At 40.3% G+C, this 26,764-nt stretch overlaps 1 protein-coding gene across 3 annotated transcripts in view; it reads right to left on the reverse strand.

Moving 5' to 3' along the window:
* The window catches only part of CACNA2D3 (calcium voltage-gated channel auxiliary subunit alpha2delta 3), a 1,508,837-nt gene that overhangs the window by 765,190 nt on the left and 716,883 nt on the right, over nucleotides 1-26,764 (reverse strand). For all 3 annotated transcript variants that reach the window (XM_073592282.1, XM_073592284.1, XM_073592285.1), the window contains 2 exons: nucleotides 14,141-14,230; nucleotides 1,685-1,798 (listed from right to left, as the gene is read on the reverse strand). In XM_073592282.1, the coding sequence (XP_073448383.1) occupies nucleotides 1,685-1,798; nucleotides 14,141-14,230 (204 nt within the window). The remainder of the gene's footprint in view (nucleotides 1-1,684; nucleotides 1,799-14,140; nucleotides 14,231-26,764) is intronic.

A 26,764-nucleotide genomic window follows, 5' to 3' on the forward strand; every position in this document is an offset into this window, starting at 1 on the left:
AGTGTCAGTGGGGCAGTGGACGGTGTCAGTGGGGCAGTGGACGGTGTCAGTAGAGCAGTGGACGGTGTCAGTAGAGTAGTGGACGGTGTCAGTGGGGCAGTGGGCGGTGTCAGTGGGGCAGTGGGCGGTGTCAGTAGGGCAGTGGATGGTGTCAGTAGAGCAGTGGATGGTGTCAGTGGGGCAGTGGATGGTATCAGTAGAGCAGTGGATGGTGTCAGTGGGGCAGTGGGCGGTGTCAGTGGGGCAGTGGACTTTTAATTACCAAAAAAAAAAAAAAAAATCAAACCAATCCACAGGCACCCCACAAATAGAGAAAAAAGAAGATATTAGATAAAGGCTACTGAGTGAGCACTGGACAATGTAGTAATTATGCCAGGATGGTACTGCAGGGAGAACTAGACTGCGATCTTCAATCAGCAGCCATGTCCCTAAGAAAGACCAGCATGACAAGTCCCACACTGGAGAGCTTGTGGACTGTGAACTGCAGGAAAGTAAAGACAGCCTTTAATGTCTAAACCGCTGGCAACAAAAGTGAGTACACCCCTAAGTGAAAATGTCCAAATTGGGCCCGAAGTGTCAATATTTTGTGTGGTCACCATTATTTAACAGAATATCACTCTACTGTACTTTTCACAAGCTCATTTCAAGTAGAACTATGACCTCCCATATGCTGCCTCACTGCATCTGCATGTTCGGTTTTCTTTTAGCTCTCCTGCAAGGTCCCACAAATACCTGTTGATCCTGCCCGTGAAACCCACCTAATGCAGCTTCCTGAAATGGGGTGACCATGATGCTGCATTGCTCCTGAATTCAAAGTAGAGTTGCCATTCTCATGTAAGTTGTGCCTGCTTGCATTAAAGTGGGATGAAAAACTATTGCGGTGGCATGACTATCTGCATTGTCACTGCTGATTCACAAGTCTGTATACCTAGTCCTGCCCAATGCTTTCTTGATTGACAGCACCGCCTCTATTGCTAAAAGCCTCCCACCCTTAACTTTAGTGTCTGAAATGGGAAACACGAGACAACAATGAAGGAGGATTTGGACAGTCAGGGAAAGTATAAAACATTTTGGTTTACTTTATGAGTCTAAGCCATCACATAGTAACTGTATTTGGGACTTATTAGACTTTCCTACAAGAATAGGCATTAAAGTAGAAGTCCGCCCTAACTCTAAAATCCCTGCATCTGCAGATGTAGATGATCTAACACTAACCTATCTAGCCCTGTAAAGAAGAAATTAGTATAATACTTTTTTTTAAGTTGATCTGAGCTGAGCTGTCAGCGGTGGCTTCGTTGTGTAGGCGGGTGCAGAGGACACATCCAACAACGGAAGCCCCCATAGTAAGTCTATAGGTGACGTCATTCCCCATTCATTTCACAGCCGTTGTCAGCTGTGTCCTCTGCAGAGCTTCCGCCGCTGGAGACCGGATCGGATTGGCTTGAAAAAAAGTATGTATACTAATTTCTTCTTTACAGGGCTAGATAGGTTAGTGTTAGATCGTGGATGTCTTTAGATGCAGGGATTTTAGTATTAGGCTGGACTTACACTTTAACTTCCACAACTGATGTTTCTCCTGAAAGATATGCATAGACGACTTATACAATGCATATCACCTCTGATCAAGCTTATAGAATTAACAGCATATTGAACAACTGATAGGGATGGGACTATTTTCACTTACCTTCCGGTCAGGCCAGTTGTACTTGGCAAATATTGTATCATATGTGTCGACAGCCCCATCAGCAATGAGCATGATAGCTTGACTGCAGATGCTTCCTTCTCCTGTGTGATTGAACTGTGAAACCATAACCAATTTGTTACAATCCCAGATAAAGTATACATTGTCACACAAGAGGATCAGGTACATCATGAAGTAACACTGACAATACTTCTTAGTACAACAGAAAAGTTCAGGCAATTAAAAACTATGTTTAACCGGTTTGTAAAATGTGTAAAAAGTTCAGTTTGATTTTACAGGCAAAACTTTTAATTTGATTTACACTTATGGAATAAGATAAGACACAAGTGAAAGTCTGTGTAAAGTCCAATAGCCCATAGCAAGCATTTGTTTTATTTTGAATGAACAAAAGATTAAACCTGATTGGTTGCCATGCACATTGGCATATACCTAGCACAAGTTGCCTAACCTGCACCCAGTGAATAAATTGGCATAATAAATTAATGCAATAAACAATATGTGTTTACTTATAAAAATTAAAGATTGCAAATTAAGCATTTATGAAGAATACTTAATTACTTTTAGTTTAAAAAATATTTTAAAATAACTAAAAAATTCATGCTTGAGCTGAGTTGTTGGTCTAACTGCTATGCGTGGGTTATGAGCAGTTAGAGTTGTTTCTCAATAAAAGCTTTTTTAGTTTATGATAATTTCAAAGAGGAACAATGCATGGGATAATGTGTTGCCAACAACACAGCAAAAACAGGCTGTCCAAAAAATTACATTATAAAAACACATATAAACAATTGATTCCCAGCACTTCCTAGGCACATATAGCCAAGGCAGCTCATTGTCTTCCAAATGCACCTTGGGAGGTTGAGTTCATCAATCTTCCTTCTTTAATCTGTCCAGATCTGCTGCTTCACAGAAAGTAGCTGTTTATTACACCTGACATCTCCTAACTCACTTAAAGAGAAACTGTCAGGACAAAATGGCAGTGTCTCTGCAAATTCCCCCCATCCCTCACATATTCACCCTGATTGTGCTCCTTTCACCCCCCCCCCACCCCCTGACAATAAAATCAGTGGTGTAGGTCAGTGGTTCTCAACCCTGTCCTCAAGTACCCCCAACAGGCCATGTTTGCAGGTTTTCCTTTATCTTGCATAGGTGCTTAAATCAGAGTCAATGGCTTGGTATTTTGGACGGCTATCTATTTTATCTAAGAGAAGTTCTCAAAACATGGCCTGTTTGGGGTACCTGAGAACATGGTTGAGAACCACTGATGTATGTGACTAGGGAAAGTGTTGACATCAGTTCCTTGTTCGTTTGATAGTGCTTGGGCCTAAGCTTTGTCACATGGAGGTTGTGATGATTTTAACACCAAGAATAGGCAGACAGCAGGAGCTTAAACATGAGCCTGGTGTTTATTCAGCAGCATCCATCTTACAAAACTATTCACAGCTCCCCGCCCCCAAATCACATGACCAAAACTGTTAACTGTTTCCTAAAATGCATAAGGAACTAGGCATAACAATTGAACTTGAATTATAACACAAAACATACACATCATTACATCTTCCCTCTCAAGTATGAAGCATTTAATATGAGACAAAGTCCCTCCATATCTTTGGTTTAAGAGCTTGACCATAGCGAGAGAAAGTAATCGCTGGCTCATCATCCATAGGATTGGTGTCCAGTTGAGAGTCTTTACCAGCATTATCACATTCTGATACGTTTATGCTGTCCTCGGTATCATCAGTAGACTCAATATCTGTGTTTAGGACTTCTGTGCCATCATGGTCTTGTTCTTTTTCTCCATTGTCATCTGGTTCCTCTGATGATGTATCCGCAGCAGTGTCTGGACGAAGATGATGCCTGTTTTGTCTCAGTTCCTGTCCATACTTGGTCTCAATTATATATGATTTTGGTGAATTGGCTTCTTTGACAATTCGAGCAGGTTCCCATGTATTCCCAGTGACTCTGTAGCACAGCTTGCCCAGCAGAGAGTGGACGAAGGGATTTTGTAGATTTATCAAAATACAGTTTTTGCCTTTTCATGTTTATGATCCTCTGAGCTGTTACTTGATCCTGTGGAATAGACTGAGGCTGCAATTTCTGTGGTGCAATAGGCACTGTGGTCCTCATTGTTCTACCCATTAGCAGTGGTGCAGGTGAGTATAAACCTTCAAAAGGTGTTGCACGATAGTTTGACAGTCCTAGGTACACAACCTGCCCTAATGATTGCGCTTTCAGTATAATGGATTTGGCTATGCCAACATACTTCTCTCCTAGACCATTGGCCTGAGGGTAATAGGGGCTTGTGGGTTTGTACCCGATTCTCCATTCACACAGGAAGCACTGGAACTCAGAACATGAGAATTGTGGCCCATTATCAGACACAAGTTTTTCACACACATCATGTCTTGAAAGTATTGTTTTGAAAGCCCATATGACTGTTGATGATTTTAAATTTCTCAGCTGCACTAGCTCAAAGTATTTGCTGTAGTAATCTACTACTATCAGGTAATGGTTGTCCTCAAAATGAAAAATATCTGTGGCCAGTCTCTGCTATCCCCATAAAGGAGCATTCTACGGTGTAAGAGGTTCCTTTGCATTGTGTTTTTGAAATGTCTGGCAGGTTTCACACTTCTTCACAAGTGTCTCAATATCAAAGTCCAAATTAGGCCAGTAGACCAACTCCCACGCTCTGCACTTACACAGAGTGATGCCCAAATGCCCCTGGTGGATTTGTTTCAGTACTTCTGCCTGCTGTGACTTAGGAAGGAGAATACGGTCACCCATAAATATGATCTCCAAATAAATGTATAGCTCATCTTTCATAGGTCAGAATCCATGTAGTTCAGGACATAGATTCTTTTGTTTTTCTGGCTAGTCATTGCACATGACACGAGTTAGTTTTTCTAGGACTTTATCCTGTTTGGTGTCTTGTGTTATCTTCTCCAGCCGTATTGGAATGTTCGATAGTACCGTATTTACCTGTTCTTCCAACTCAGGTTCATCCCGTACTTCATGTCCTTCTAGAAACACCCTAGACAGGTTATCTGCCATTGGAATTTCCTTTCCAGGCTTATACTTTACTGTGAGATCATACTGCTGTAATTTCAAAACCATCCACTGCAGACATGGAGGTGTAGAAGCTAGTGATTTCTGTAGGATGTACTCCAATGGATTGTGGTCTGTTTCCACAACTACCGGGCGACCATATATGTACTGGTGAAATTTCTTACATCCATTCACAATAGCTAGCATCTCTTTCTCAATTTGGGCATAATTGGTTTGCGTTGTGGTCAGTGCTCATGAAGCATATGCCACAGGATGTCCTTGTTGAGTCAGTACAGCACCTAACCCAAACTGGGATGCATCCACTTGAAGTACAGTGTCACAGTTTCCGTCAAAATATTTCAGTATTGGCCCTGGATGTTTAGTGATCAGTTTTTTCACTTTGTCGAAAGTCTTTTCCATGTTTGCATCCCAACACCAAACAGCATTCTTCTGTAGCAGTGTATGTAGAGGTGCTATAAGTTGAGCAAGGCCCTGAGAGAATTTGGATAGATAGTTGAAAATACCTAGTGATGTCTCTAGCTCCTTTCTGGAGGTTGGGAACTGCTGTAATCTTCTTTGGATCAGGCTTCAAGCCCTCTTTGGTTAGTAGGTGTCCAAAATATGTAACTTTCTACCCCAATTTGCATTGTGTTTGGATTGAGTGTAAGATTCTTCTCACGACGCCGATTGAGCAAAGCAGTAAGGTTTTTGTCATGTTCCGTTTGATCCTTTCCATAGACCAGCAAATCATCAACTATTACTTCAACACCCTGTAGACCAGCAATCAATTCGTGAGATTTAATTTGAAATATTTCCTGTGCAGATGCTCTGCCGAAAGGTACCCTTGTGAAGCGCTATCGACCCAAAGGGGAGTTAAAATTGGTCAAGTAACTGCTGGCTTCATCAAGACGCAATTCCCAGTAACCCGAATGGGCATATAGTACACTAAACACTGTTGCTCCTATTATCTTGTGCGCTATATCTTCTATGGCGGGGAGTTGGTAGTGTTCTCTCATTATGACTTTATTCAAATCATGTGGGTCAATGCATATACGAATTGTACCTGTGTTCTTCTTCTCCACCACAACCATAGAACTGACCCATTCTGATGGTTCTGTGACCTTTTTTTACTACTCCCAGCTTCTCCATCCTAGTGAGTTCTTTTCTGACTTTATTTACAAGAGTTAAAGGTATTCTTCTTGGGGCATGAATGACAGGCTGTGCACCATCTTTTATACGTATGCGGCTTACCCCCGGGAGGCACCCCAGGCCTTTGAATAGATCACAGTACTCATGTTCAATGTCAGCCTCTGTCAGACCTCTTTGCCCAGCATCTACAGTCATTATGACCTTCACAAGTCCAATCTCTTTACATGTTCTGAGACCAAGCATGGCTGGGGCTTGTGTTTCTATCACAAACAATTGTAAAACCTTTTCAGATCCCTTGTATGAACATTTTGCATGACAGCGACCCATTGCTTTCAGCTTTTCACCACCATATCCCATTAGTTTCGGTAGGTGCTGAGTCTCTAAGGGGGATTCATTACTGAGGTGTTCCAGGTATATGTGGCTTGGTACACAATTTACTTGTGCTCCTGTATCTATTTTGAATGTGATTGGAGTTTTGTTAGCCCCTATCTGTATTGTTACAGTTGCTTCATCTGCAGACTGATGTGTTTTTTGTACTGCTGCAAGATATATTGGGGTGCAGTCTGAGTCTGACCCTGCATTGTCATCATTGTCCTCTATGGCGTGTACAGAACGTGTTTTTTACCTTCCGGTTTGTGAAGACAGTTTACACACAATGGCAAAATGTCCTCATTCCTTGCATCTATTGCATATCTGCCCCCTTGCTTACTTGTCCCAGTACCATAGGTGTTCTTTATTCCTTTGTGTGTTCTTTCTTGCCCATATCTGCTGCTGTGATTTTCTATAGCATTAATCTGGAGCTGTGTGCCTTCCAGTATCTGCATGTCCTTTCTTGACATTTCATATGCATTTCATATGCTCTGGCAATCCTTATGGCTTTCTCAAGATTGAAGTCTTCTTCCTGCAGCAGCCTTTCCTGAACTTCCTTAAACTTACTGCCAATCAGAATGCGGTCTTTTATGATTTCTCCAGTATCATAGAAAGCACGGTCTTTGGCAAGCAAGCGCAACTGTGTTACCCATTCATCCACAGACTCACCTGCACACTGGTTCCTCTCATAAAACAGTTTCTTTTGCACTGTGGAGTTTCTCCTTGGGTTGCAGTATGCCTCAAACTTTGCAAACAGTACCTCTGTTTTCTTTTTGTCCTCTGCAGTGATCTCCCCACTTGCTTGCCAGGCTCGGCACACATCATGTCCTTTTTGTCCCACACATATCAGAAAGTGAGCTGCTTTCTGCTGATCAGACCATTTGTCGGCATCTGGTCCTGCAAACACAAGCTCTATCAGCTCCCTTTATTGTGACCAGTTTTCAGATACATTCCCTGATTCCAAATTCAGGGATGGAATGTTCTTTATGTTGCTGTTTGCTGCCATGACTCTTCTGACCCGACTTCTGGTACATGTGATGATTTTAACACCAAGAATAGGCAGACAGCAGGAGCTTGAACATGAGCCTGGTGTTTATTCAGCAGCATCCATCTTACAAAACTAACCACAGCTCCCCGCCCCCAGATCACATGACCAAAACTGTTAACTGTTTCCTAACATGCATAAGAAACTAGGCATAACAATTGAACTTGAATTATAACATAAAGCATACACATCGTTACAGAAGTCACACACTTCCTAATACCTGGAACAGTCACATAGTATTCTTGGCTGCAACAGGGGAAGGAGTGGGGGGAGCACTGATAAGGTGAGTATCAGTTGGCCAGGGAGGTATTGGCAAGGTGATGGTGTCTCTTTAATCCCCTCAGTCCCAGAAGGTTAACCCCCTTCATGACCAGGCCATTTTTTGCTATACGGCACGGCATTACTTTAACTGACAATTGCGTGGCCGCTGTACCCAAAAAAAATTGATGTCCTTTTTTTCCCCACAAATAGGGCTTTCTTTTGGTGGTATTTAATCACCTCAGTGGTTTCTATTTTTTACACTATAAACAAAAAAAGACTGACAATTTTGAAAAAAATAAACAATATTTTTTACGTTATACTATAAAACACATCCAATAAAAAATGTAAAAAAATCAAATGTCGACTCTTCATCAATTTAGGTCAATATGTATTCTGCTACATGTTTTTGGTTAAAAAAAATGCCAATAAGCGTATATTAATTGGTTACAAACTATGGGATATATTTATGGAATTGAAATTTTTATTGTTTTTACTTGTAATAGCGATCAGCGATTTTTAGTGGGACTGCAACATTGCGGCGGACAAATACTAAGTACCATTTTTTGCACCAATACAGTGATCAGTGCAAAAAAATGCACTGTCACTGAACTAAAGACACTGGCAGCAAAGCGGTTAGTATCAGAGGCGATCAAAGGGTTAAATATGCTCCTAGGGAGTGCTTTCTAATTGTGTGTGGGGTGGTCTTTGACTGGGAGAAGACAGGGATTCGTATTCCTGCTAAGCAGGAATACAAGATCTCCATCTTCCCCTCTCACAGACCGCCATTCTGCCTCTCCCTAGAACGATCATGAGGCGCCAGCGAACATTGTGTGTGCCCCAGACCCAGTGCACAAAATCATGTATAGGTATGTGATTTTGCACAGGAGGGCCGCCCTGCTGTGTCCCTTGTGCTGTTGGCTGCTGTTTTAGTTAAAGTGGTTGTACACCCTGTAAAACCACTTTTACCTACAGGTAAGCCTATATTAAGGCTTACCTGTAGGTGCTTGAAATATCTCCTAAACTTCCACGGTTTAGGAGATATTTACGAAAGACCCGAACGCTGATGACTACGGCGCATGCGCCGATGTCATCGGCGCATGCACACTTTAGAAAGGGCACATCGTGCTGTTTCTAATAGGGGTCATGAAGTGACTGGGAGCATGCGCGGGAGTGACGTTGCGTGACTCCGGCCATTCACAGAGCCGGAGTTCGCAGCCCCAGAAGGAAGAGGGGCAAAGATGGACACTCCCTGCTAGTTGGGACAATGGGGACAACTTTGCGATGCATAGTAGCCCATTATGCTTGACCTTTGCAAGGAAATAAAGAGGAAGTAAAACCCACCAGGGTTTACTTCCTATTCAAAATCTTTTGTCCTCTCATACTACCTTACCCCCCCCTTGCCACCCCCCCACAATCTTCCCATTCCAAGAGGGTAAATAATACTAAGGAACTTGTCTTATGCATTCCTCAAGAATACTGACTATGACCACCATTTTCACTCCCTTCCTCCAATCATAGAAGTGGTACTATAGTTTCTATGAATGAAAAGTGCTCTATGAATGGAGGACAGGTAGAGTCTGGCACTGGAGGGGGGGGGGGTGGGATGAAGGTTGGAAGATTTCAACTAAAGAATCAGCCAGCAGCACAGGAGATGCATTGCACTGACTCTAAGTAATGCTCTTGTGCTGATTTTTTATTTATTTTTTACTAAATGTAGGTTTTAAGTCAGTTTCTACCCTGTTGATAGACTACTGAAGTCATGTAAAATGCAGGAAAATAAGCCTCTCTTGGAAAGGTTTTTTTCAGGCTGCCAAATGAAATATGTGAATTATCAAGCAGAAACAATTGGTTTGTGCAGCATTATGAATGTAATATGTTAGGGCAGAAGAGGAGAAAATGCATGTCTGAAGGGATGCCTAATTTTATGTAACAGCCTCAGTGGTCTGGCATTTCCAAGCAAGAAGCAGATGTCGGCTCATGATGAAGAGGACTCCATTATGGCACCAACTGGTTAAGAACGGTCCAGGGATTTTGGTGAATTATTTCTGTTACACTGCAGCAGTGCAATTAGCTTGTAGAGGGAATCAAATATTTTTGCACAAAGGTTATATAAATTGTTTTAGTGCACATAGCAAATATGTGCCCAGCATTGTCTGTTCAGGAGTGAGTTCATTTAGACTTAATTGTTTTTGACTTCTAAATGAGTCATAACGGACTGGTATGCATTAGAAGCAAGTACTGGGGAGAGTACAAGAAGGAAGAAAGTAAATGATCAAGGACTGGAAGAAGTGAAAGAGTTCTGGCAAAGAAAAGATAATTATGGAATGAGAGTTGAGTTGGGATCAGATCATTGACATCATACAATATAACATATGATAAAAATACAGCAATGAGGAGAAAAGTGAATGCAAAATTTCATTGACATTGGAACACAATGGAGTAGCCACAGAGCCTCAAATTGAGGTATGACACAAAGCATTGGGGATCAGAGAGTATATGGTACAGATGGGATTGTGGAGAGTGCACACCTCCAAACATTTTGAGATGGGAATGAGGGAAACCTACTAGCAAACATATGTAGGCATAGGACACGTCCCCTGCCACACCCCCTTAAAGGGGAAATAACAAAAAAAAAGTTAATTAAATCCACAAGTGCTTTCTTTTAACCACTACTATTCCTTTATATTGGCTTTTAAAATTGAAAAATGCAGCAATTTAGAATTTGGACGAAAGGTTTAGCACTGGGAATCACTTTTTGAAAGATAAAAAGTGCATTTTATATAGAACTATATAGATCAGACCAAAATGAGGGACAAATGAGGAGGAATGAGGGACAGTCTCTCAAAATCAAGGACAGTTGGGAGCTATGGAGAGGGAATGGGGTGGAGAACATTGTGAACGGATGTACGCATGCTTGGGGTGGAGTGTAGACTGTTAGGGAAGACTTGCAAGGGAAGCTACTGTAGGGATTATTAATGCAAGAGTTGCCAAAAACATAGTGTAGACAGGGGGGAATAGATTCCAAAGAATGTAGTTTGGGTAGAAGAGGGGGATGGCTTCCAGACAATGTAGCTCATATAGTTGGAGGAGCTAGCTAAGAACATAGCACTGAGGGAAGGGAAATGCCAGTGAATATAGTGTTGACACCAGGGTAGGGGTCAGAGGGAATTTGTAAGAAAATAATGTAGGTGATGAGGGAGAAGATGAGGGAGAAGATGCCAGAAAACGTAGCACAGACAGTGGGGGGAAACCTGACAGTGTGCAGATATCTGCAGAAACTAAAAAAACAGGATCAATACCGGAATGTGTCGTGATGTAACTAAAACCATAAAGATACAGAAAGGAACACCAGACCAAAATCAGATCAAAGAGTCCAAGGTAATTTCAATTGTTGATAAAACTACTACTACTTCCCCTTCATGGGGGCTCAACACAGAATACAACTTGGATGGACTCAGAGAATAAACAGAAAAGTCCGTGCTACTACCTATACACCACATAGAGCGGCGTTTGTTCACTGTGGCTATTCAATAAAATGAAGACATTTTAAGAGCAAGAGCTGGATTTCAGATCATGGACTCAGAGAAACCAGTGACATTTACATTATATTACAACCAGTATTGAACTATTCACACAGAGGAGCATCTTGACAGTGGTTGCTGAGTTGTGTTGTAGACACTGTTTGAGGAATAATGTGTGGTGGGGATGTGGACATTGATAATAAAAGAATACCTTTACCAGGGTATGGGTAATACTGAATGAACAATATCTGTGCTAGGGATCTGTCAACCTACAAGCACTCTTTTTACAGCAATCCTTATATATTTTATGTTCAAATATATTTACAGAGATACAACACGCCTTGTGGCAGAACTTAGATCATGTTGTCAAACCTATGTATAAAATGCATAGCACATATAAAAGCTGTAGTAAAGTCCGCTTTTTATCTTGTACCTACAAGTAAGCCTATAATATGGCTTACCCATAGGTATAGTAAATATCTCCTAAATGTGCGCTGTTTAAGAGATATTTCCTTTAGTAGCAGCCAGTGACGTCACCAACGCATGCGCACTATGCCCTGAATGGGCGGTGCCATTCATTCAAAGCTATGTGCCGTGGGCATGCATGGGAGTTACATCACCGTAGCCCGGCAATTCAAACAGCCGAAGCCCATGAATCTGGATGGAAGATTGGGTGAAGATGGAAGCCCTTTTAGCAGTGACAGCACCCCACTTGAGGGCTTCATTTTAAGGTAGGTCTGTCATAATGTGCTAGTACTGTATGTGTTGAATACTAGCACATTATAACATTGTCCTGAAGGGGCCAATTTTATTTTATTTTTTTGCAGTTTACGATCACGTTAAAAAGAAACTGGGCTCCAGTCAGAGCGATATTTTCTTTTTTTAAATTCTCTGTAAAATATCTCTGGGTGTTTATTATCAAAAAGTTTTTTGCATTTACTAAAAAACGCAACTAAAATACAGATAGAAGACAATCCGCTCTTCTAAATATGTACAGCAGAAGTTAATGCGTTTCAGTGGCCTTGTTCACAGGTACTAAAATGCAGCATGAGTTATTTTATGAAGTCATGCTGTATTTTAGTAGTGACAACATGCGGTAATTTAACGCCTAGTGGTAGCGTATTTATTAACAGTAGTAAATACCGCATTGTTAAGGAGCAGGCGTCCTTAACAACAGCTGACTACTCATCTGTTGTCAAGGATGCTCCTTAGGATTAAAAGAAATTGGCTGTACACCACCACAGGACTGATGAAAAATAATTACTTTAATGTCTTCACTGTCAGGAAAGCAAGACAGGGCAAACTGTTGACGCTTTTCACACATAAATTACCTGCTTAATCATAACCAAGGTACTTGTGATTTAAGTGTGAAACGCGTCAACAGTTTGACCTGTCTTGCTTTCCTGACTGTGAAGACATTATTTAAGGAAAATGCGCCTGGACCAGTGGCGACCGGTGTTGTATATTTTGAGGGGTGGGCAGCAAACCAAACCCCCCCAGAGTCACTCGGTCGCTCAGTCAATGCCCCCCACCCTCTCATCGCTTGCTTGTCCCCCCACCAGCCCCGCACTTACCCCATCTAGGTGGCGGGCAGCTTCGGCTCCTTCCTGCATCTACTCCTCCTCGGTGGTGGCTCTGCTCCCCGAGCCCACCCTTTTTTTAAGCCTATTAGAGTCTCAGGCTCAAATCATGTGCTTAAAAAAAAATCCCATTGGAATCCATGCGTCCGGTGCCCTGCATGTAGATTAGGGGCTGGGTGCATGAATTAGGGGGGCGGTGCCTCTGCGCCCCTAATGGACGTGCCGTCACTGGTCTGGAAACCTATATACCGCATGTGGTCTGGTTCTGCGAATGGAGCCCAATGTTACCTATCCATTTAGGGCAAATTGACAGTGCCTCCTGACAGCCCACCCCATCAGCAATGTATACTCACCTACCCAGCACTGCCTTACTGTCCCCTGCTCCTCAAATAAGGGGGCAGTGACATCATCCTAGTAAGTTTTAATGCCATCTGACACCGGGGAATTCTCAGGGTGGATATCTGCAGCAGGGAGGTGGCAAGGGAAAGCAGGGTAAGGTGGTATGTACAGTATATCTGGATAAGGGAGCTTGGCTATAAAAGGACATTTAAATGGGTGGGTGACAGTGATTTTTTTATATTTATATTTAATATAGATAGGTTAGGTCTTGGCTGCGTGTCCTAAGTTCTACCACAAAGTTCACTGCAGTGGTTGCATCTTAATTACAGAGGTACATTTTCAGAACTGTTATACACTTATTTCCTGAATGTATGTCAGAAATGGCTTTTCTTTTTCAGATTCCTGACAAAAATGACTGAGACATAACTAAAACACACACACTGTCAAGAACATTAAAGCAGTATTGTTGGAGTATATTATTCACTTCAATACTATTGACAAATTTTTTTGATCAAACACAATTAAGTCCATAACTGATTCAATTTTTTTTGTATGAAACGAATTCAAAGCATCAAACACTTATAGCAGTTTGTGATTATCAGCCTTTGAATGTAACTGATTTCCATTTAATTGTCTACAATGAAAAACGTAATTACATAAAAACACAAAAAACTATTATTTGCATTTGTTCTTGGGGGATGGAAGGTAAATTTTACTGAACAGTCTATGTTGGTGGCTTGTCTAAAAAAAAACATTGAACACCTTCCAGATGGAAAAGCTATATATTTATAGAAGTCTTAGAATATATTAGTGTCAACAAACATGAGCTGATACATTCCAACTGAAAAGAAGGGATAATTACAGAGGTGGCATTCGTCCAAATTTAATTGTTGATTAACGGCATCAAAAGCTGCTTTTAAAAAAAAAATCTTATTATGTGTCAACATTTCCGAGTATTACTGTGACATCTGATGAGGACTACTGACAGCTCCGTACAATATCCATCAATTTCAATGTACAAATAGGTTTTCAAAATTGCTTGTAATTTTATTACTCTCCAATTATCTATAAAAGCACACCGTAATATATCAAAATGGAAAATGATAAGACCTGCGGATGGGCAAATACTTACTTCACTCAACAAATCAAAGGCTTCACTCAACGCATTGTCCAACATTCCAATTCCCTTTGCAGAAAGTTTGTCCAAGTGTTCCCTAAAATGCTAAAACACAATAGAGAAAAGACAGAGATAGAATTAGTTAGACTGGCAACATTTATTAGCCACTTTGAGAAACATACGCGGGCTGTACCAAAAGTAATGCAAGAGTGGGTAAAACTTTTTTTTTTTTAACTTAAATAGGTCCTATAAATTTCATATGTTGGAGGAGTAAATCTTCCTCTATAAAAACTCTTCTTCTTCTTTTTTGTTGCAGGTAAAAAATAGATTCCTAGCAGAAGCAACGTGCCATCATTGAGTTCTTGACAATGGAGGGGTGCAGGCTGTCCACAGAAATGTTAATTAATGTTTACATAGTGACACCATTGACAAAAGCAAAGTCTTGTCATTGCTGACTATTGTCAAGGGTGTCATCTCCATAAACATTCTGTAGCCTTCTGTGGATGTCAACCAGCCTACACCCCTACTTTATCAAGAACTCAATGATAGCAAATTGCTACTGCTTGGAATCCAATATTAACTTGGAATGAAAAAGAATGAAGAAGAGTTACTATAGAGGAAGAGTTAAGCCTCATACACACGATCGGATTGAAGCTCTTTAGCGTCACCCTTTGGGCTCCTTCTGCTAATTTGCATGTTAGTAGAAGTTTGGTGAGTGTTGATTCGTGCTTTTCATTTTGTGCTTTTCATTTAGCGCTTTTCAGTTCACGCTTTTCATTTTGTGCTTTTCAGTTAGTTTCTGAACGGCCGTTCATCAACCAGACATGTTGCGGAATCGGAGGCGATAACGTGTTATTTAATATTGGCCTTGGAGTTATTGCTTTGACATTATTTTTTTGGTTGAATAATGATTTGATTTGGTATATTTTCTAAATTTTTGGATGCATAGAATGCACTTTGCAACTACGAATGCAACTAAGTTTTATTGGCAGATAGCATGTCTAATTTTATTTGTTTTCTTTTTTTAATGCACAATAAAAAAATTGTGGAGAATAATACTTGGCTATGTATTTACTTCAAATGACAGTTTGGGAGTAGGCAGTTACATTTTAAAAAATACAATGTAAAATTAACAAGGGACACCAACATAGTTGTATCTTTGATCTTAAAAACTACGGGATAATGGTGTTGTGATAACTTGCCCAAATAAAAAAAAAAGCATAATAATATTATTCTTGCTATCAAAAGAAAAAAAAAGCCTTTGAAAATTTGTTTGCAATAACTCCATCTGTATCACCAGCAAAGCAGCTTCATTATTATCCCATTAAAGAAGAAGAGAATTGTGAGCTGCATTTCGAGATTTCATAATTTGCCACGTCACAAATGTTAATTCTCCATTATGAACGCTAGTTTACAAGACGGACCGCTTCTTGCCCGTCCTTGCTTCTGAGCTGTACTTTGGACTTTTGTCCGACGAATTTGTGTACACACGATCGGAAAATCCGACAACAGACATTTGTCCGCGGAAAATTTATAAACCTGCCATCCAACATTCGCTCATGGAAAGTTGGCCAACAATTGTCTGATGGCGCATACACGCGGTCGGATTTTCCGCCAACAGCCTGTCATCACACATTTCCGGAAAATCTGATCGTGTGTACGAGGCTTAACTCTACCAACATGTGAAATCTGAACGACCTATGTAAGTTAATAAAAAAACCTTTGCCCACTTTTCCATTACTTTTGCTACAGCCCTCCTATTTATATACAGTGTAACTCTAGTCAACACTTATTTAGTTTTGAGTGAGAAAGGGCCAACGCTCCCTTAGGTTTGTGTCCCGATTTTTAAAAATGATTTGCCACTTCCTGACTTAGGGAAGAATTCTCTCTAAAATTAAGAGAAATCCCACCTTTGCCAGGTATCACCAGAACAGGTGTTCCTATTGTAAAAAAGGTGGATTTCCCTTTACTTTCTCTTCCAGTGACAATGGTCACCAGGGCAAATAGTACGTCTAGATCCCATTAGCAAAGACAGTCAGAAATAATAAGCTCACTTGGGTTCTAACTCTTACCCAAAATCAGGGAAAGGAGTTTTGGTTGTAGTTCTATATTAAACATTTAGCACACTGCACCTTCAAGGTTGAGTTTAGAACTTAAACCCTTAAATGTTAAGCACTTTCAGCAGCTGATTTAATCACATACTGAGTATGCAGCTTCTTTATCTTTGTAATCTTTGCCTATCTTGCACTTTATGCTGGTGCCATGACCACTGTCCCAGGTTCCTCTTTTCAGGTCTCCTTTCTTATCCAACATATTAAGGAACCACTCAGGCATGCAAGAACAAGAGGCTCTGAAGAAGGTAAACCTTTGAAATGCATCAGTCAGCAGGGGCGCCCGCATGGTCTCCCCTGTGATCTGGAGATTGCTGGTTCCGGGACTGTAATGCCATGGGATAGTGGCCTGTATAAGCATATTTCAATCTTTATGCTTGTGAGTAGTTTTAATCTTTATTAAACAAAATAAATGCATTTAGGATAATGCACTAGGCTGGTGCACCCTCTTTTCTTTGTATTTCTCTAGTGACAGTAAGGACACCCCCAGTCCTAGAGGGCAGCAAGGCCAGAAACAGTATCCCCTGAGAAGTAGATCATCACTCATAGAGTATACAGTAAGTGCTGGGCTTTTATACTTAAGCGCAAGAGTAATTTTTCTGCTGTAATGCAGGAACTAGAGTTGTGTCTCCCTACACTGTGTGCATCAATAGAAACACACATTCTCATAGCTTAGGATGGAAAGCACACCCCTTCTTCTCCATCTTCTCCCCATTCCCTTAACTAAGCTTACAGGCTGGCAGGAGACTGCACTGCCCACAGTTATCTTTCCTGTGAAGAGCAGAATTTCAGGAAAGCATCAAAGGAAAGCAGGAGTCAACAACATTGAACATAAACTGCAGATGCTAGAGTAAGAATTGTAACAAATAGTTTACTTGGGATGCTTATTTTATTGTGCTCAATGTGTTAAAAGCCACGGGTTTAATATTACCTCAAAGTGGTTGTAAAGGCAGAAGGTTTTTTAATGCATTCTATGCATTAAGTTAAAAAAAAACCCTCTGTGTGCAGCAGCCCCCTCAACCCCCCCCCCCCCCAGTACTTACCTGAGCCCCATCTCTATCCAGCGATGGCCACGATTGCCTCTGCCTCCTTATTAGCTGAGACACAGCAGCAGTGCCATTGGTTCCTGCTGCTGTCAATCAAACTCCATTAGCCAATGAAGAGAGAGAGGGGGCCGGGCTGCTTCTTGTGCACTCAACAGAAAGGGGGCCAGGAGCTCCAACCAGGGACCCGAGAAAAGGAGGATTCGGGCTACCCTGTGCAAAACCACTGCACAGATCAGGTAAGTATGACATGTTTGTTATTTTAATAGAAAAAAAATGAGACTTTACAATCACTTTAAAGTATAATCAAATGTTTTCTTTTTTTTTGATTGATTAGAATGTAGAAGTATTAGGGCCATGTAGCACTGGTGGTTTTGAAGCAGCAGTTTTTTAGAGAAATTATTGTCAATTTCTAGGGAATCACTAATTTTTTTCATATTAGCGACAAGATCCCTCGCAACAATTGCTTTGCATTCACCTCTATGGCTTACCTACAAATCGATAAAGCAAAGGGATTTATAGCAGCGAACACTTACATAATTATGTAGCACAGGTTGGACCTGTAGCTGTAAAAAAAATGTTTTTTATTTTCTTAAAGCAGTTACATCACTAGCCACAAATCACTGTTAGCATTAGCAGTTTTTTAGCAGCTACAAAATCATCAGTGTAACACAGCCCTTAGAACCTCTGCCAGGTTTTTCTATTGCTGTCTATGCTCCTGCTGAAGAAAATCACCTTCTCTATTTATCCCGATGACTGTTACCAGGACAGAAAGTGATGGGAAATCCAAACTTATACAGTTGCCATCAGAACAGGAGGTAAGGGGAAAGCTTTCAGTAGGGAACATGTGTTTGGGTGTCAACTGTCCCCCCTCACTTTGTAGACATATCTTTTCATTGCCTGTTGCATCTCCGGGACAGGAAGTGAAGTGAAATCTCCCCAATAGGACACAAAGAGCAAAAACTAAAATGAGAAAGGTAAAAAACCTAAAACCTTAAACCTCAATGCAAAACTAAAAAAAGGAAGTTGGCTACACATACACATTAAAGTGATACTAAACACACACTGTTAAATTTATATTGTCCCTTCTATTTCTGTATGTGGATGATGGCACTGTAATTATTTTTATTAAAAAAAACATCTAAGTACCTTTTTCCTAATCGATATACAGCTGTCACATGACCTAACCCTTTCCCAGCCTGTCTGCAGAGAAACAGAAGCAGGAAGAGCTTCTTCTAGTCCTCTGCTGCTGGTCATGTGTTCAATAAAAAAAAAAACAGCCTTTGGGATACAGAGTAAAAATAAATAATATCAATAATTTGTTTCAAATTGTCTACAAATATACATTTCAAATCAAATCTTTATTATTTTTTGACAATAATATGGTGTGGGCAGATTTCTGCCAGTCCAACATCACTGAAGTTGGATAAGAAGGTCTGGCTTGCAGTCTTCGTTCTAATTCATCCCAAAGGTGTTCTATTGGGTTGAGTTTAGGACTCTGTGCAGGCCAACCAAGATCCTTCACCCCAAACTCGCTCATCCATGTTTTTATGGACCTTGCTTTGTGCACTGGTACGCAGTCATGTTGGAACAGGAAGGGGTCATCCCCAAACGGTTCCCACAAAGTTGGGAGCATGAAATTGTCAAAAATGTCTTGATATGATGAAGCCTTACGTGTTCCCTTCACTGGAACTAGGGGGCCAAACCAAACCCCTGAAAAACAACCCCACACCATAATCCCCCCCCCCACCAAATTATTTGGACCAGTGCATAAAGCAAGGTTCATAAAGATATGGATGAGCGAGTTTGGGGTGGAGGAACTTGATTGACCTGCACAGAGTCCTGACCTCAACCTGATAGAACACATTTGGGATGAGTTTGAGCGGAGACTGCGAGCCAGGCCTTCTCGTTCAACATCAGTGCCTGACCTCACAAATGTGCTTTTGGAAGAATGATTCCCATAGACACACTCCTAAACCTTGTGGACAGCCTTACCAGAAGAGTTGAAGCTGTTATAGCTGCAAAGGGTGGACCAACTCAATATTGAACCCTACGGACTAAGACTAGGATGCCATTATAGTTCATGTGTGCGTAAAGGCAGGCGTCCTAATACTTTTGACAATATAGTGTATTTGCGATTTGCCATCCATTTCATATCTAGAAAAATATTTATTTCGTATAGCAGTCCTGTATAACAAGAATCATTTAAAAAAATCATCAGCAAAAGTACTGTGGTGTTACCGCAGCTCTTATTGTTATTTGTACATTGTAGTATGTTCTTGCATGCCCGCTTCCTGTTTGCATGTTATTTAGTTTAGTCGGACACTCCATGTTCATAATTAGTTAACCCTTGTTAAGTTAGGGTTTTAGAAAGTTAGGAGGCTTTTAGATTAGAAGCTCTTGTCGCTTACAAGAAAAACCCAGAATAATGTCATCTGTAATGCTGCCTGTGGATCCTGTTGAGTCTGCAAGTCACCATACTCTCCATGCTCTGGGTCTCAGAAGGTATGTGGTTTGCATAAGGCAACATTTGCAGCAGAACATTTTGCTATACATGGTTATTATTTTTTTTTTAAGTGGAGTCCTGTTTTTATTGCAGTGTTGTTGTCAGAGAGGTCACATATATGATTACCCTGTCAACTAAACGTGTGGATCATAAGTCTGCCTCAACAGAATTGGAAACCCTCTTGCATGTAAAATGATTCACATATATGATTTACAATGTATTTTTTCTGAGTACTTGAAGATCAACTTTAAAAGCTATAGTTCCCTTTAAGTGCAATGGTTGATTCAAATCCAGCAGCAAATAGAACAGTTTAATGTTCTTGCTGACCTACTAAACATGGCTCATACAGCAAAATACTCCCATATCCACAAGGCAAGCAAAGGCTTAGCTTATCTACATAGGAACTGAAGTTAGAAAAAGCGTTAAGCTCTTTAAGCAAATAATATTTCACTAAACCAAATTCAAAACAACAAATGGATAATTAAGCGGGGCACTTATGGCAAGTATTCAGGCTGCAATGCAGTGATTAACAATAAATAGAAAATGGCAGGGGAAACATAAAATTGTCATTCATCAGGAAAGGAATGTAAAACATTTTCCTACATATTCACAAATGGTTACAAAGTGTGAAAGTGGTCTTAACAGACTGTTTAGGCTAGCCATACACTGATAGATTTTGGAGCGCGGATGGACGAACCCCCCCTGCTGGACTATTGTATTATGACAGCTGGTGGTGGCACTATTCAACTTTTAATGCCAACAGCACTGTTACTTCAGGCACTTTAAAGTTTAAGTTTAGATCACATTTTGCCAAGAATACTTGAAAATTATGCCAAGACCTTACCTACTCTGCAAGCAGTAAAGTTCTACTTTAATATTTAGAACTTGTTCAATTATTTAAAAAGACGGTGGTCTCTATACATGATTAGCTATATCAGTATTGCATAATCATATAAGAGAAATTATAACCATATAGGGTTGTAAAAGTAAGAACCCTTTAATAAAAATTTCCGGTGTGAGATGACAAATTATTGCCTTTTTTATTTAAAATTAAAATATTAACTATGGAGACCATGATTTTTAATGCTTAATAAAAAAAAGGATTGCCTCTCTTCCAACCTTCTAGGCACTACCAGGTCTTCTCTCCCCCTGGTAAGAGGGCAGCAAGTGTGGCATGTTGATATTAGCTCACAAGTCTTTCAACACTGAGATGGTATTTTAAAAATGCATTGAATCAATACTGAGGGGCTAATGCTTTTTAGATTTAGCCCCACCATTGTCCCAAGAAGTAATGATGTCATGGGGGGGTTCCAAGGCTAGGGGCACTTGGAAGATGACACTATAAAGGTCTACAAGGGCTTATTGCGCAGGTTCTGCTAAGCAGTAAAGAGTATTTTGGCTGAAGAGGGCACAATAAAGGAGAAGGGTGTGGTATTGAGGTAAGTAAGTAGCTGGAGTAGTGGTTTTAGTGTAGTTTAGCTCAGACTTAGGTAGGGCATATAAGTGCATTTTCTCTGAAATTACATTTAACTGACCAGTGGATCTATAATGGTTGTGCCTACCGCTGGAAAGTGCTTCTATTTGTGTGGAAATAGACATTCAGATGCCAAGGTCATTGGCTATACTACAGGATGCCAAGTCTAAGGCTTGCGCCCCTATAGTGGGTAAGAATGCATATAGACAGCTTTGTGTGCTGTCAAACCTCTTGTGTTAGGTAGAAAGAGTATTAGAAGCATCTTGTCTGACACCCAAGGTAAAATAGCAGGAAGGCAAAATGTCTCTTTACTTATTGGATTAATACCCAGGTTACTAGTAAGGACACTAGAAAAAAAAGTGGGAGAGAGCAAAGAGAGAGAAAACAGAAGAGATAGGGAGAACGGGAAAGGAACATAAGCCGTTTTCATGGTGGTACTTTGCAAATCCTCACCTTTGCTGTGCTCAAAGGTATCCTGAGGAAGAAGGCCCCCTGAAAACCTCAAAATGTATTTTTTTTCTATTGTATTTTTAATTGAATCTAAAATGGATAATACACTTTTTGAACTGGTATTTTCTTCCTCTTTATTTTGGACCCTAGTAAACACCTGCCAAAAGCCCCCATGTGTAAGAACCCTAACTCAAAAGCTGACACTCATTGCAAACAAACAGGGCATGAATCCCTGATTTATGTAGATTTCTTGGATAATTTACTGAACCAGTGAAAAGGAATGTGTTTCCTGTGTGCCCCTTAGGTATCAATTTTAGTGCTTATTAAACCAGTCTGCGCTAAAACAGAATCAAGTATGAGATGTTGTAAAAAACATGATTACTGTTGTTCTATTGAAAGATTACGATTTTGTACAGTGTGGCTCCCGGGCGCCAAACAGGAGGACACTGTATTATCTGTTTGATTCCAATTCCCTTTTCTACTGAAGGGTAAAAGACAGCTTTGCAACATAATGTCCCTCCTCATTAGATCTTGCAGGAATAAAAATATTGAAATGCTCAGCGTACTGTAGGAATATATCAAATAAAATGCTCAAATTTGTTTTGTGTACAGAATTGTATCCAAAATGGCTTTCATGCACTATAAATTTTAATGAATCGACTCTATCCCCCCCCCCCCACACTTATTGGAGAGCAGATGCTGATAGGTGACAGTGAAGAAATCATGACTTAATGGCGTGTTTTTTCCACTCTTGCACTTACAAGGAGATTCTTCTCATCAATTTTATTCCTGACTTTCCGTTCTTTGAAATGCATGTTCCGCTAAAGTAGAGATCAGTTGCACTCCTCAGTTTCCATTCGCGTACATCTAACATAAACAAGGGCTCTGTGTAATGTTCCTGAGCTCAGGAGAGCGCTGTAGGTAACTGGTTGGGACGAAGAAACCGATGTACAATTTGGCTGCATTTGGAAATACTTTCACAGCTGTGATTCTGAATGGTATTCGGAGATATATCAAAAGCACAGAATAATGAAATGTATTAAAGCACGATGAAAGGTGCTGAGGTATTTCTACAAATATCATGCGACTTTACAAAGCTCTCTGTTACAGAAGAACTCAACACTCTGGCTACAGGCACTTTAGGAATGTTCTGTCTGAAGGGTAAGGGTCCTGAAAGATGGACATTTTTTACAGAAACCCCACTCATTAAAAATAAAATAGTTTTTAACGTTGAACTCCAGCTTAGGCCTTTTTTGTATTCATCAGAAAACTTCAGTCAGATTTAAAAAGTTGTTCATTGCCCAATAGAGAGGTTTTCCTTCTTCTGTACCCATCTCTTAAACACCAAAAAAAAATCCTTAGTGGACTTGTAGATGGGAAGCCCTGAAACCAAACATTGTATTGTGTTTCTCTTAAAGCCAATCTCCAGGGCAAAAATGCCCCCCCCCCCGACCCCCCCCCCCCGCCTCTCACCCAAATATCTTTAAAAACACTTTTTGGAGCAGGGACATACTCACCCAAGTCCACTGACCTTGTTCCAGGTGCAGTGGATTGGGGATCCAACGATGCAGGTGTGTACCTGTCTGCTGTCCCCACCAGTCCCCTTTTACTGACTCTACTCTACTCTTCTGGATCCTGACATGTCATCAACACTGGATGGCCAATAGGAACTGTCCACATCACACAGGCAGTGACGTGGACACCCAAAGAAGGACCCCGCCTCTCGTACACAGAAAAAAGGAGAAGATTTGGGACCGGAATGTCACATGGCCATAGGTGTGGTTTATCGAAAGAGCATTTAGTAAAAGAGTTTTTACAATTTTTTAAAGCTTTATAGTTAGGGGGGTTGAGGGAGTGGGGAAAAAGGAGTCTGTGAGGGCAACCCAGAACTCAGGTTTAATGAAGGAAGAATTTTAAGGGGAGTAAAATATCCCCCTGGCAAGACAGCTCCAAATAGACCCACAAAAGGCCCACAGCAAGCTCTTTGGGTATAAGTCCACAGTAAAGTGAACTTGAACACTACATTAATTGCCTAGAGTCCAAACAAATGTGACATTTTCTGAACCCAGTGATAATTTATATGGTGCAGTGCTACTGAGCAATTACACACTAAAATTATGTGTTAATAAATACTTCTGTGTCCAAATACTGTAGATAAACAAAAATATATATAAAAAGTATAAAAAATAAAAGTCTCTTTAGTGTATTTAAATCCACCTCTATACTCTTCTTATACAGATAAACCTGTGCCACCACCACCAGGTGATTTGTATGCTCACCTCACTCCTGTTAATCACAGGCTTTTCCTTACAACTCCCGCCAATCCCTCTGGGATGGATGCCTTTCTTCCCTCCTGGGATCTAGTACTCCCTTCTGACCGAATATTCTTCACACGAACCACAATAAATATTCAGTTTTTTTAATTTTTTTAATTTGTATGCATCAAATGTCCAAATTACAGTTCAACTTAATAAAAAGGGTGCTACTCACTATAGGTGCTGTTATAGGGGCTTGTGTATGTGGATGGAGGTGGGGGGTCTAGAGATGGCATCTTTCCCTGTCCCCCTTTCTGAATCTCAAGTCCTTTTAAATTTCCATGTGCACTCCCCTTTTTTTTCTCTCTTCTCCTTCTATTCTCCTTTTATTTTCCCCTCTTCTTCTATTTTGCTTCTTATCTCTTTTTTCTACTGGTTCCACTCGAATCGTTGTGATCTCCCTTCTTTCCTACCCCCCCTCCTTTCATGCTACAGTATGGATATGTTGCCCTCTTACCTGAGAATTTCTGCACGGGGGTGGTCCGGGGGTGCCCCCCAACCTCCTTTTCCCATGGTGTCCTCCTATTCGGGTGGTTGTGGGCACCAATGGAAGGGGTATGGGTGGCTCATTTTGGGGTTTTGGAGATACAACTACTTTACATTTGCTACTGTTCATATTTATTTTTTGCTTTATACGTTTACCAGTTTCTTATGTTCTTCGATATCCGAGTACATGTTTTTAAGCTTTTGCTTCTTTGAATAATGTAGGTTATGCATTTGTGTCCTATACATTCTCTCTTGCTTTGTCCATGGAAATGATATTGTCCTATGCTGTACCTACTTCTGGCTGCATACGCTTGGAATTTTGAATTTTTCTTCAATAATTAAAAAAAAAAAATTGTTTATGAAACTAAAAAGGGTGCACCTCTTCGTTGCTATATTTAAAGGGGATTTCTAGACAAAAAAACATTATCACAGTGCTCTGCTATATTTTCCCTTATACAGATGAAAGGTTTTACCTAAACCTGTACACAACAAAGTACCTGCTGCTGATATCTGGTAGCACAGAGTGAACAATACAGTGAGTTTCTATGGTTAATTATTGTATTTCCATGGCTAGATGTACATCCACTAACCACTGTGAACCATAGGGACTGCAAGAGTTGGAAACCTCTTTATGTTACTATAGGGAGAGGTCTCATACAAAGAGAGGACTTCCATTTTTCTTCAAAATCCCCAATAATATTAGTCAATATTTTATAATACTGTTAATAAGCAGTATTTGCACATGAACACTTTGTATCAATTACACTTTTTAACAAAGTCATTTTATTTTTTTAGACCTTACCCTTTATTTGAAATATAAAATATAATCATAAATATTAATCATAAATAAACCAACAAATAAAGTCTGTGTTCAGCTTAGGAAACACAATGAGGCGAAAACACTTGTAATGTTTTTTTTCTTGAGGAGCAATGTGGCAGAAAAGCTATTATCTTGATGTAAAACACTGAACAGTGCTTTTTAACCAAGGAATACATTGTTCAAAATAAATAAATAAAAAAGGTTGTTTACTCCTCATTACATCGATACTCTAACTTTTATAGCTTCTTGAGGTAGATATCAACCTTTAACACATCAGAATGTCATGTTAGCTCTCTTCTGGGTGTTTCTACAAAAGACTCCTTTCCTATATTTCTTAAACAGCTAACTGGTTGATAAAGAGGGTGGCAAGGGAAAAATGTGATAATTAATGGTCCCAACTAAGACACATTTCTTAAAGAGACCATGTCAAGACTCATAAAAGTGCACGGAAAACCATAGAAAAATTAGGTATTTTAAGTACTTACTTGCAGTATTTTTTGTTTCCGTAAATTATTTTTTTATTCACTTGTATATGTGCATTTTGAACTTGCTAGGGAATTGTCACGCTATGAAGTGTGATATCCCAAACAAAGCCTCCTCCCTCCTTGCACCTCATAGCCCCACTTCTATTAAGTCTAGTACAAACGATCAGAAAATTGAATGAAAAATACAATATGTACAATACAATACAATATGTACAAGAACCATCACAACAGTTCAAAATTATCCGAAGGGACAAACACGAAATTTTTTCACGTACGATATCAGATCGTACGATTTTTGTTTAATTGGTACAGTATTCATCAGAATAAAATCAGAAGAGCAAGACCACGCATGCTCGGAAACAAAAGAATACATTACAATACAATACAACACATTACATCACTTCCAAAGTTGTATTCTGTCGTACAAACATTTTCGTATGTTTAGTAACCTCTTCATTTTGGATATGAGACTAGCATGTAAAAAAAAAAAAAACCAAAAAAAAAAACAGACAATTATTGGTCCGGTATTCTCATTGTATGTACAATGCTTCAGGAATGTCTGGTTACTCTATGTGCTGGAAGGCACCTTAAAGTGGTGGTAAACTGCTGGTGCTTAAAAAAAAAAAAAAAAAGGAATCCTGCAAGGCAATGTCATAATGTGCTAGTGTGAGATGCATACTAACACATTATGAGAAACTTACCTTAGAAGCCCTCCTGCGGCGCAATGTCACCGCTAAGATGGCTGACATCTTCCTCCAGTTTTCCTTCCTACATGAGTGGCTGGGGGGCGCAATGACATCACTCCCGCGCATGCACGCAGGAGGTGACATTTCCGGCACGGGCTCTGAAGGTCGCTGTAAGCCGGACCTTCAGAGTGCATGTGCCGATGGTGTCATCGGCTGCATGCACTCTGAATATCCCCTAAACGATGCAAGTTTAGGAGATATTT

This window comes from Aquarana catesbeiana, linkage group LG07 (assembly GCF_042186555.1).
Source record: "Aquarana catesbeiana isolate 2022-GZ linkage group LG07, ASM4218655v1, whole genome shotgun sequence".
NCBI lineage: Eukaryota > Metazoa > Chordata > Amphibia > Anura > Ranidae > Aquarana > Aquarana catesbeiana.